Genomic DNA, 13,460 nt, shown 5'->3' on the forward strand with positions numbered 1-13,460 from the left:
CCTATGCAACTCAACGCAGTACAAATCTCAGTGGTCCCAGGTTTGTAGCAGAATCAGCGATGTGATCAGCTCAGCAGAAAAAGACAGGAGAAAAAATGGCCACCAGATCAGGGTGGTTTCAATAGCCACAATCAAAATAGCACTCATTACGCAGCCAAAAAAACTTTGTTTTCACATGCCAGTGGGTAGTCTAACAACCACATTTCAGTAATTTCAATACTTGTTATACTGTACTTGACGTTCTAAATCTGAACCAATTAGCAACTACGAAGGGATCCAAAGAGGGCGGGTTTTCTTGGTGATGACACGATAAATAAATTACTTAAACTACTACCAGAGTATTGAAAAAAGCTACTATCGATACACCTGTCCACCAGACCCACCCCCCCCCGCCCCAATTTTTTTTTTTTAACGGATCTTCACGATTCAGGCGGGTCATTAATTTGGGTCTGAAAATACGGAAGAATCACATACATCCCTGAGCAAGAACAAAAGGAGACATTTCTTAATATGGAAAACATTTATGTATACAAAAAATAGTTTTCAATAGCAAGTATACCAATGAACAAACTGACATTTGGCATGCCACCTCACCCCTATAACACTAAAAGACTACAGTGATGAAGAGTTGGGTGTTTAGGCTCAGTGTTTATTTGGTAACGATGTACATTAACTACATTACATGACACATTCACCACACAGCAGTAGACCGTGTAGACATGCCATGACTGACCCGGTACGAGTCCTGAGGGTTTATTCATACGGTTCCACCTGACAGGATGATGGACTGTTGTGCTATGCCTACGTCTCATCTTGACTGAGTCTTCATCTGTCCAGATGTGGTCTGCTGTAACCATCAGCCGACAGCCACAGAAGACACCAGAGGACGCAGGACACCAGTCAGTCATCAGCCTGCCAGGTGGAACCATATGAATAAAGCCTTCAGGACTGGTACCGGCTCAGTCATGGCATGCCTACACACCGTCTATAGCTCTGTAATGAATGTATTGCATCACGTAGTTACTGGACACAGTCACATTTATTCACAACTTCAGAAGAAATGGCTCAAACACAGCTACATCACTGACTGCCATTCTGGAAAACCCTCAAACCAGACTTGTACACAGATATCTCAAAACTGTTAGTATGGCCACAAGACAAACAACTTTCAAGTTAAATCTGAGAAACTATTCAAAACATTCCATGCAGCTCTTTCAGGTCCCAAGCACCTGCTGAACAGGACAGAGAACTGAAGGCCCTGCAGCTCTCCTTCTCATCTAAGCAACTAGCTTAATGCTCTTCAGTCCAACCATCCAACATCTGCTTCAACACTGTGCCCAGTCTGTCCAAAGGAATTGAATCAAGTGCAACTGGACTTGGTATATACGGATATATATACCAAGTCCAGTTGCACTTGATTCAATTCCTTTGGATAAACATGACCTGGATGAATGAGAACATTCAGACATGTGTCCAGTCTGTTTTTCATCCAAGAATACAGTAAATATTTTTTGCTTTGCAATATGAACATTGAATTTTCAGTAAACTTCCAAGGTACGAGGAGCGTTTTGAATGATTAACATCATTTCTGTCAGAGCCTTTGAATACACGTTGAGTCCAGGATGTTGAGATTTGAATCTAGGTTCACTAACACAGTGCTTGTGGTGTAAAGAGCCGCAGTTTATGGTAAACTTGTTTAACTCCTTTCATGAGCCCCATGCGCAGCCTCCAGTGGCAGGTACTGGCAAGTCAGCTGGATAGCTGCAAGCTTAAACCTGTCATCAAATGACAGGCGTTGAAAGTAACAGATTATATTTCAATGGCAGGACCTGGGATAAGCCCAGGTTGCATTTTCTTTTCAACACTGGTCCAATTGGCCATCCATGAACACCCAAACCTTTATCACCCCAGAGAAACTTAGTACAAACACAATACAAGTGAGCAAACTAAATTACAGAGTAACACCATCAAAACATCAATATTAAAGTAATGCAAAGCAATGGCTATAAATGCATAATATTAGTCAGCATTCACGAATTAGAAAGTAGAGCCATGGTTTGTCCACTGCAGTTTCCAATGGCCATCATGTTAGCTTCATGATGCTATTTCAAGACAGTTCAAAAACTGACCACTGTATAGCAAATGGTCATTACAATATTGACCATCTCAGTATCGTGAGTTTTCAGTGGCTACTGTTCTAAATTTACATTTCTTACTCCAGAAGAGGCAGAGGAACCTGAATTAAACGACTGGTGCAGCAAGAGGAACTCTGTCCCTGCACAGCCGAGTCAATGAAAGCATCACAACTGAGTTTCAACGTGTCATCTCTAGGGCAAGTTCCACTAGAACAACTCTGTTTTAGAGGCATGACCCCATGAATTTATAATCATGGCAGTGTCCTAGCTTCCAGAAGGGTGTGGAGGCAGCACATCCCATGATGCCTTGAATACCACCGCTTAGATCAGTGGCTGGAATGCCAAGATCCACAATATGAAGAAATCATATTAAAGCCAATGGTTGGGGCAAATTGTCTAACATGAGCCAAAGAATTTCTCTTATTATTTTACTTCTCACACTTTGAGATGGCTATGAAAGGTCAATTCAACTGCATCAGAATACTGACCATACCTCACTGCCCCATCAGTTTCTGTACTCTGTGGTCTGCCCTGCCTACATTTTCATCTCAATACACCAGTGTCCTTATAAGTTTCTGACTGTGAAAATCATCTGAACACTGACAAGATTACATTTCAAAAGTAATCCACACACGCATATTTCTAAAGTCTATAATATGTGATGACTACATAAATCCAATCCACATCTTTTGTCCCACCCTCCTGCACATGTCAGGTATCCTAGACTTATTGACTGTATTTGATATGACCTAAATGCCATCTACTGTAAATCTTTTATCATACAAATTATGTTTTATCTCAACAGCCATTCAGGTGCATATCAAGGTGTGTGTAGCCTGGCTGAGAACTGCCCTCCCACACAGTTCTCCTGATTTCTGCAAGTGACAGATGCAATATGATGAACGTTTGACATTTGTGCCGTCACTTATCCAGTCAGGTTCACATTAGAAATTAGGTTACAGTCAGCCCAAAGCTAACACGTCAAATCTCACTTGCAGAAATCAGACTTGTGACAAAGGAAGTTGTAAGCTGCGACATTGTTTCAAATAAAACTAGTGTTCTAAAATGGAGAACTAACCATGGGCTCTAAGCCAAGCTAACAATACCAAATCTACCCTGCCTATACATTCTCCAACATGAGCAATCATTAGACATCAGTAACCTTAACCTCACCCCTTAAAGACTTGTTCAGTCAATTCCAAACTTCGCTTTCTGACACCTACTCTCATTGGAGGACATACAGAAAAGGAAACAAGCTCTGACATTTCCTTAATCTATTGGGCAGGAAAGGAGAGGAGAAGAGATGTAAGAAGAGCAGAAGTTTAGAACTGAGCTGAGGGCTGTACTAATGCATTAGTCAGGATCTGTGATCACAGGTCTGACAACGCTCTCGGTAGGCAACTACAAATTTGCATTTAAAAACATTGGATTTGTCACATTCATCACATATTTTGAGGAGGAAAAAAAAAAACTATGGTTGAGGCATAACAGGTTCTGAAAGATCTAATAATTTCTGAAAATCACCTAGCCACCAATCTTAATGTGCTACTTTTAATTAGGGCCATTTTGCATCCCCCAAATGAATGAAATCAAGTACCGAGTAGAAAAGACTGAAAACAGCAACACAACTGTCTATTGATGTAAAAGGTAAGATTGCCATACTGTTCATATGGACATTTAGCGCCAGTGTCATATTACCTTAACGTTTGCAGTAAAGATAACATGTAATCTGCAATCAACACATGATTACAGTTGCTGCATTATCATCTACATTTAAAATTTTAAAATTCAAAATTTACTGAGCATTAAAACACGGTAAAAAAGTCCTCTTATTATCTCCAGCTATGAAAAGACAGTAAAATGACGTATCAAAAATGATGTATAGAAAAATATTTGAGTGACTCCTGGATGGGGTTGGAGGATGCATGGCAAAAAAGTTATAAAAAAAGAGAGAAAAAAAGTCATCACATGATGGCACACTCTCTCGATGTAGTCTTCTTACCCTGAATAAAGACAAAGAGGAAATTAGGGTTCCAAATGGTCAGATCACCTAGAAGTATGATCCCCTATTTTTCATTGGGAAAACTGGTTGAAACAGGGAGAAGGCCTCCAAGGGTACTGCCAATGCTTTTAAATGTCCCGTGGAATGACAAACGCATTTTATTTACCCACAGAAAGGTGAATCAGTTCATCTGGACATAATGTTTAGTGGGAGAAACGTTTCATCACTCGTCCAAGTGATTCGTCAGTCTCACCTGACTGCAGGTGTCCGACCCTTATAAACAATACAGCGTTTGCAGGTATCAGACACTGGGAGTGACGAAGAAGAACAAGATTAAGAACAATAATATTAGAGGGACCGCTCAAGTTGGACGGTTTGGAGACAAAGCAAGAGAGGCAAGATTGAGATGGCTTGGACATGTGTGGAGGAGAGATGCTGGGTATATTGGGAGAAGGATGCGGAATATGGAGCTTCCAGGAAAGAGGAAAAGAGGAAGGCCAAAGAGGAGGTTTATGGATGTGGTGAGGGAGGACATGCAGGTGGCTGGTGTAACAGAGGAAGAAGCAGAAGACAGGAAGAAATGGAAACGGATGATCCACTGTGGTGACCCCTAATGGGAACAGCCGAAAGTAGTAGTAGTAGAATGTCTGCAGGTGTCCCCACCCTTATAAACAATAGTGACTGCAGGTGTCCCCACCCTTATAAACAATACAGTGACTGCAGGTGTCTCCACCCTTATAAACAATACAGTGACTGCAGGTGTCCCACCCTTATAAACAATACAGTGACTGCAAGTGTCCCGAACCTTATAAACAATACAGTGACTGCAGGTATCCCCACCCTTATAAACAATAGTGACTGCAGGTGTCCCCACCCTTATAAACAATACAGTGACTGCAGGTGTCCCACCCTTATAAACAATACAGTGACTCCAGGTATCCCCACCCTTATAAACAAAAGTGATTGCAGGTATCCCCACCCTTATAAACAAAACAGTGACTGCAGGTGTCCCCATCCTTATAAACAATACAGTGACTGCAGGTATCCCCACCCTTATAAACAAAAGTGACCGCAGGTATCCCCACCCTTATAAACAATAGTGACCGCAGGTGTCCCTACCCTTATAAACAATACAGTGACATCACGACCCAAATCCAAAGATCTGTCTCATATGCAAATATGGGTGTGACCATTAACTAGAGTTACAATGGTCATGTGTACTATTCACAGAGGGTTGGGGAATAGCTGCAATCACAGCATTGTAAGATGGTGACATATGTAATCTTAGCCCCCCCCGGTTCAGGGATGGTCATTCCCTCTTCACATAGATGGCCTCTTTGACTCCCCGTTCAAACCAGCATTCCTCCCTATCAAGGATGTGCACATCCTCATCCTTGAATGAGTGGCCACTGGTCTGTAGATGGTGTAGAGTGTGGAGTCCTTGTCTGTAGATGGTGTAGACTGTGGAGTCCTGGCCTGACGTGTTAGCTCTCCTGAGTTGTGTCATCCTCTTGGCCAGCGTCTGTTTAAGTTGCCCCAATGTACAAGTCACGGCAATCCTCCTGGCACGTAACTGCTACACTATATTGCTCCATTTGTGCCGGGGGACCCGATCCTCGGGGGAGGGGGCCAATTTCTGGTGCAGCGTGTTTTTGGGCTTTAAAGCAACCGAGACACGGTGTTTAGAAAATATGCTTCTCAACTGTTGAGATGTGATGAGGATGTGCACGTCCTTGATAGGGAGGAACGCTGGTTTGAATGGGGAGTCAAAGACGCCATCTATGTGAAGAGAGAACGACCATCCCAGAACTGGGGGGGGGGGGCGCTAAGGGTACATCTGTCACCATCTTACAATGCCGTGATTGCAACTATTCCCCAATCCTCTGTGAATAGTACATATGGCCATTGTAACTCTAATTAATGGTCACACCTATATTTGCATATGAAACTGGTCGTTGGTTTGGGTCGTTATACCACTGTATTGTTTATAAGGGTGGGGACACCTGCAGTCAGTTGAGACTGATGAAGTCACTTGGATGAGAGATGAAACGTTTCTCCCAGTAAACATCGTGTCAAGATTAACCGATTCACCTTGCTGTGATTTCCTTACCTGGATTACTGAGCATGCATAAAGACACTTTATTTATTGTTCAATTTGCACTTAATTTACATCTATTAAACACTATGTTCTAGGAATGTGTGATAAACAGTAATTTTTTCCACAGCGCGTGTGCGCAACTGCCACCGTGGGCTACGTGTAGCAAATTGTGGTCACTCCGTCATGGGTGACCTGAAAGGGATGTTTAATAAGGCCGTTTAGCAGGAAGTGTGCACAACTGCTAGGATGTGCACGCAACTTCTGTTGTGGGCTATGCGCAAGGCTCAGCGTTTTCGGTTTTTACCGATTTTCACCAAAAAATATGCAGATTTTTAAACTGATTTTCACCCAAATTTTATGTTTCACCGGATCCAAAAGTTGTTCCTGTGAGGTTATGTAACAGTGTCCTCTAATGGCGAAATTCAGCATGCTGGATGACTTCGAAGAATAAAAACCAAAAAAGCGGAGCCTTGGCTATGCGTGGCAAATTATCATCATCGGCGGTCACTCACTCAAGGACGACCTACCTTGCTGCACCTACACGTACAAGCACGCTGTGGGTGTGGACGGTTTTGTGCTTGTTTTTACTTACGACATGCTGCACTTGTGGGCATACACAAAAAAGTCCAAAGAATGGCAACAAGAATTCAGAGAAGATAAGTGATCTACCAAACTGAAACTAGCCAATAGCATACTGATGGCCGTATTCTTTGAAAACACCCGGCCATTATTGGCTGTAAGTCAAATCACCTTACAAATCCCACTAAACAGTTCTATTCTATTCCAAAATATGACACAACACTGAGTTACGTCGTATTTTCAACACTGGTATTTAATGCCATTCCATGGGACCTTAAAAGCAGAAGGGGGGTTTAGAAATGCAAATAAGCTTAACATCAGAAAACGTCCAGTCTTCTTCAACATAGCAAAATAGATGAACATAAAGAAGAAAAAACACTCTTAACTGAAGAAAAAGCACTCACACTCCTTTCCATCACTTCCTCCTCTCCATTCTCCACTTCTACCTGAGTCTTGGTGACACTCCTTCTGGCCACCTCCTGCTCAAACACAACGTCATTGTTAGGACAGAACAACGTGAAACCATAAAGCCCTTCAGTCTTTTCCCAGGCGAATCTCATTTTCAAAGATTAGAGATACTATGACAGTCATGAGGGCAGATAAACAGAGGGCTATAAGCAACAAAAACACAACTTCAGAGTACTTGTTGTAACTGTAAACTTATGTTGCTTCATTAGCTGCACTATGGCTTTTTTTTAAAAATCTGGATCTAAAACCTGGTCCAGATGTGACGTTTAAATGGTCAATGCCCATTCTTATCCAAACACGAGGGCAGCCATTACAAGCGTAGCGAGGAAGACTTCCATTGTATGTATTTATACTGCTAGTGCTGAATAAATATAAGCTTAATTAAAATTTTAAGACCCCCCTCTGATGAAAATAAGTTTTTAACCTTGTTAACATGTCCATGTGGTGTCAGGGTAAAGTTGTAAGACACATCAGGAGCATGATAAGCGGTCAACACCGTGGCCTAGCATATCTGCTTTGAAACTGCAGTGTACCAAGGACAGCATTAGGGAAAAAAACAAAAACAAAAAAACAAATCCCGTTCATGGACAGGGTGGTGCTTTGGCGATGCGAGCCAGAGGAGAACCCAATTGTACCTACTTTTGTAATTTTGCCAGCCACTACATTCAAAATGATGGTAGAGACGTGTTTTGTTTTCAGCTGCAAATTTAAAAACGGAGATACAGTGAGCCTTCATTTATTACCAAAGGATCCAAAAATCCCAGACATTTGGAAAAATCATGATGTCCCAGCCAAACTTCCAGAGAAAACGCAGGTCCCCCCCCCCAAATTTGTATCTGGCCAATTACTTTGCTCTTTTTGAGCCGTCCTGTTTGCTGCTCCACCTCCTCTCTGCCGATCTGGGGATGCCCCGACCAACCAGAGGCGCTAGTGTAGCGACCAGGACACACACCTACTTCCGACTTCCCACCCGCAGACAAGGCCAATTGTGTCTGTAGGGACGCCCAACCAAGTCGGAGGTAACACAGGGATTCGATCCGGTGATCCCGAAAATGCAGGTTTGCAGTAGCCATTTTCAAGAGATGGATTTTGAAAATTTATCACAAAAACAGATGGTTTTGCCACAAAACTTATATTGAAGCCCGACACTGCCATCCATTAATTTCGGGGACACAGCAAGTATGAGCCAACATGTTGGTCAACCAGTAAGTTTACTCTTCTCTCACTTTCTCCAGACTTTCTATGGTGTTAAAGCATTTCTTCCTCATGGGGCATCTGGGGGTGTTTTCATATTGGGTACAATTGCTTCGTACCGTGCCCGAGTACAACTGCCCCCCCCATCGCTCAGCTTTCACTGAGTAATGCTGTTCCATACCCGAGTACACCTGCATATCTACACACATGAGATCAGCAGATTTTGGAGGAAACACACAGCATTGAGAGAGGCCTTTGTAGCACAGTAGTCCACTTCCGTGTTTTGGTACAGTTGTTTTCCCACCTGATGCAAACCGTACCACAGTACACATGAACCGTACTCAAGACCCCCTTTTCAAATGGGCCTGGGCACGCGAATTGTGTTCACACCCAGCGTACTGTGTGGGAGATTTGAATTGAGGGTGGGGATAATTTGCATATTCATACATTCCAGATTTTTCAGTGAGGGGGTAGACGTGATTTTATCAAGATAACAACTTATTTTGCAGAAAAAAAACAAACAACAGAATTTCTTATATCAAACAGAGCATTTTACATGTCTTAAAACATGACTGGAGGGAGCCTTTAAATATTAGTACCTCTCCATCTGCGTCAGTCAAGGTGGTAATGATTTCATTTCCTGTCCCCCAGGAAGACTGGCTCTTCCACAACAGGTCAGTTGGAGGACTGTGGGCCACACCTGCATCAGCTGACCACACCTACATATACAAAGGTATGAATAAACACACAATACATACATTGCAGTTAAAGAGCAAGACCATGTCACCTATAAATTAGTTGGCTGTAAGTCTGGAGCCCTGTGACTGTGTCTGGCTGTCATAAGGAGGGAACGTGTCAACCTGTGACAGCTGCTGGTTGCATTCAGTTAACTATGCCACCATTAATTTTTCTATAGGCAAAAATTACTCGCAACCGTTTTAGCAGTTTTTTTTTGACACGTAACCCAATATTTTGTAAAGGCCATACAGTATACCACTAAAGGACTACATCCTTATGAATTGTGAAGAGCATGATTGTGGGAGTTGTTCCTTATCTGATGTGAGGGTCTAAGGACAGGATGTTGTGTTGCTGTAAAGCCCCTTGAGGCCAATGTGTAATTTGTGATAATCGGCTATGCAAATGAAATTGACTTGACTTGAAGGCAACTGACTAGCAGCTCCATTGACAGCAAAGGAATGGGATGTAAAAGTTGCTGGCTGAAGGCTACCCCTCCATGAAACTTCAGAGACTGGGAAGTAAACACTATAAATGAACATATAATTGCACCTTTATTGCATACATAACGGTGCAGTGAGACCAACGGTCACACGTTGACAGCTATCGGTGGCATCTCCGTGGCTTTGCCGCAATTCGGAGATATGCCAAACTGTGTCTTTGCTTGCCCTGACCAAACCAGTGAGATATCCCTGCGCGTACACCAATTCCTCTACATGCCTTGACTAATATGCCTTCATCCTCTGATCCAAAGTATCTTACAATACAGCTACACAATTAACCCATGTTAATCGCATGATAAACTAAATCACAATTTGATCACTTGCAATTTCAAACCACAAAAGGGTTGTGTGTGTGTGTGTAGACCCCTGCCACAATTGATGTGGTCCTGAGTGCCTGTTCTTGTGCTGCTATGATCAGAGCCCCTGTGCTGTCCTCAGTACAGCTTTTCTAGCCATTGGTAGGATTTCTCCATATCAGCTATGTTTTCTATCTGTCGATGGTACATCCCATGGAGGGGCTTGATTTTCCATGATACCTCCTCTTCTTCTCCCTCCGCACTCCGCCTTCTGCTGCCTGAGGCACTCACTCAGCAGATCCTGTGGGGCTCTTTCTGATGTACTCATGGATGTTCCTCATTTCATCCTGGGTAGTGGCCCTGAAACTCACTAACCATCGGCCCCCCATCTTTTTGCTTATCGTACAGTCCCAGGTTCAGCTCAGATCATCACAAAGAGTGGATATGCATCAAGCAGAGGGAAACATACTTTAGTTCAACTGTATTCTAGGCTTTAGCAGACTTTCAACTATTGTAAGTAGGCACCTCGAACTAAATGTTACCACACTGCTGACCCTGAAAGCATCAACCAGCACCACCAACTACATGCTAGTTTAAATGTTACCATGCTGACGACCCCGAAAGCATCAACCAGCACCACTAACTACATGCTAGTTTAAATGTTACCACACCGCTGACCCTGAAAGCATCAACCAGCACCACTAACTATATGCCAGTTTTTGATTCTTACCGTTACTGACTGTCCTGCCTTGAGGACAAACTTTGGAGAGAATTTGTAGACAATCTCTTCCTCGCTGTCAACCTTTCTTTTCAATCGCCAGCTACCAAGAGGCTGGTCCTGCACACACACATACATGTACGCACAGACAGACACACAAAATAATACAAAGTCATGGCATATCAGGATAAAGGCTCATTCACACCAACTGAATACAAAATGCAAACTGGAAAATTGGAACTTTATAAACTACCCAAGCACGGACTTGATTTAAAAATTGTGCTGTGTGTAAAGAGCTGAAAGGCCTACAGTTTCTAATACCACACAATACTTTTACTATATTACTCTATTATATCACCTTTTGAAAAAAAACAAAAACCCAAAAAAGGGTTATATGATAGCCATTTTGGATCGATGAGCCTATTTTTCCCCATCTACATTTGTTTGTCCAAACATGACAAAACAGTGCCAAGTCTCGTTTCCTGCTCATTTAGGATGCCATGGCATCTGTAACTTATTCTTACTTATTTTTTCATATCGGCATTTTTGATTTTTTTTATATAGGCCAACTGTACCACACAACTGACTGATGATTTCTTCCTCTTTATGGACCAAACCAAGCTCTACTTCTAGGTGTGCCCATTTTCCAGACATTTTTATAGTCCGTATTTCCCAGACGACAAGTCGCTTTGTTTACCAGTCTGTCTGGTCCTGTAAATTATATTCCAAAGCGATTTATCTGTCCATCCTTTATCCAAACCACTTATCCTGCTCTCAGGGTTGCGAGGATGCTGGAGCCTATCCCAGCAGTCACTGGGCGGCAGGCGGGGAGACATTCTGGACAGGCCGCCAGTCCATCACAAAGTGATTTATACAATGTAATTTTGTTGGACAAATAGACTGCATTTCAACTAAGGACACTGGATGGCACCGTTTAATCTTGTGACTCACTTGAAAATACTGTACCACCCATAGACATTGAATAAGAGTAGGACGGACATTAAACGGTTTGCGTGGTCATTTGAGTGCTTCAAAAGAAAATGGCGATTGCTGTTAGTTGAGATGGCGACAACACACGTCAGTGGGGCAATAAATGTTCGTACTACTCCACTGCTTGTTTGTTTGTTATGGCAAAACCTCACTTCAGTGAGTCTGTGACTTGCCGCAAGTCGGTTTATATGGAAGTTAGCCTGCTACAACAGTTAGTCTTTTTCTAATGGCAGCAGTTCAAATAAAAATGGCCACTGCTGACCATCCTGTTATGTTGATTTGAATGGGAATGTCTGTTCTACTCATTCAATTTTGATGGCAACGCCATATAAATGTGACTTATACACTGAAGCAACTTATATGTGACTCAAAACGCGTTTTTTGCTGAGTGCAACTTATACTCCGGTGCTACTTGTAGTCCGGAAAATACGGTAGATATGCTTTTATGTTTAATGGTTCACAAATAAATCTCTCCCTTCACACCATGAACTTCCTTTTCCTGCCTACCATGAACCAGTTATGGATACATTGCTTATGACTGTAAATTTTGAGTCAACCTGTGCCTCACTAAATAAACTTACACAGTATTGAAATGAAGCCTTGGTCTGACGGGAGTGTTATAGTTAAGAGGGTTCTTGACTAATCCGACCCCACCTTCTACAAGGTTAGATTGGCGTGAAAATACTTGTTTTGTTAGGACTTTTATATACCTTCCAGTTGTCTGGGTATTCCAAGTATCAGTGCTCAACTTCATGGTAAATCAAGGCTTGTGTTTTATTGCAACAGGTGTCTGAAATTCAGAATTGACCAGAAATGTAAAGCGCTTTGAGTGGCTGTTGCAGCTAGAAAAGCGCTACATAAAATGCAACTTGACTGAAGTCAAGCTAGCCACATGAGCGCTCTACTGGCAACAAGAAACATGACAAATATCTCTCCATCGGGCCAACATTGCGTATTTGAGAAATGGACACAACTGAGAGCCTTAAAAGGAAGTGAAAGCGATGTGGCGTTGGCTGGTTTTACCATTCACATATAATAAAGCACATGTTTATGAAGTCCAACCAAAACCATGGCAGAAGTGGGGTGGACCGCTGTTGTGTGTGTGTGTGTGTGTGTGTGTGTGTGTGGGGGGGGGGTTGGCTGAAGTTGGCTTAATGGCTGAAATAAGGGGGACAGCTGCTGTCAGCATCAATTGTAGATTGTACCTTTCAGCGGGCTCGAACGTTGATTCTTTGTAAGATACACATTATAATGTTCCTTAACCATCCTTCTGTGCAGCATCCCAGGAGCACAGACACCAATCACTAGTTACCACATGTGACTACTGCACTCGGTTCTGGGTTTGTAAGAAGTCTCCTGATAGTTCCTTGATCTGGGTATTGAGGTGTTTTGCTATAAGAATTTCCATAGTGTACCACTATTACATACCTGTTCAGAATCATTAGTAAGTGTTACAAAATTTCCATCCATATCAGTGGGCGATATAGTCACTGCTCCACTAGCCGTTGCCTCCTCTGACACAAGGAGCTGTCCTCCTTCCTCCATCTGTCCCTCCTCAGACTCCGCCTCCAGCCTCTTCCTTTTGGAGGAACGACAGGAGGAGGAACCTGTTACTCTAGAAACAGCAACACGTTGGGAGGGACTCGGGGACAGCTTCAATCTGGTGAGAAAGAGAGATTTTAATTCAATAAATAGCCATACTTTTTCTTTTAAACTCAAGCCAGGCTCATTTCACATTATAA

The 13,460-nt window shown here is 42.6% G+C and overlaps 1 protein-coding gene across 1 annotated transcript in view; it reads right to left on the minus strand.

Moving 5' to 3' along the window:
• Positions 1-501: 501 nt before the first annotated feature.
• Positions 502-13,460, minus strand: part of lmnb2 (lamin B2) — a 46,580-nt gene continuing 33,621 nt past the window's right edge. Inside the window, exons 9-13 of the mRNA XM_056278068.1 lie at positions 13,147-13,378; positions 10,741-10,848; positions 9,076-9,195; positions 7,219-7,293; positions 502-4,138 (exon numbers count right to left, since the gene is read on the minus strand). Of these exons, the coding sequence (XP_056134043.1) occupies positions 4,100-4,138; positions 7,219-7,293; positions 9,076-9,195; positions 10,741-10,848; positions 13,147-13,378 (574 nt within the window). The 3' untranslated portion in view covers positions 502-4,099. The remainder of the gene's footprint in view (positions 4,139-7,218; positions 7,294-9,075; positions 9,196-10,740; positions 10,849-13,146; positions 13,379-13,460) is intronic.

Source organism: Lampris incognitus, chromosome 3 (assembly GCF_029633865.1).
Source record: "Lampris incognitus isolate fLamInc1 chromosome 3, fLamInc1.hap2, whole genome shotgun sequence".
In the NCBI taxonomy this organism is placed as follows: Eukaryota; Metazoa; Chordata; class Actinopteri; order Lampriformes; family Lampridae; genus Lampris; species Lampris incognitus.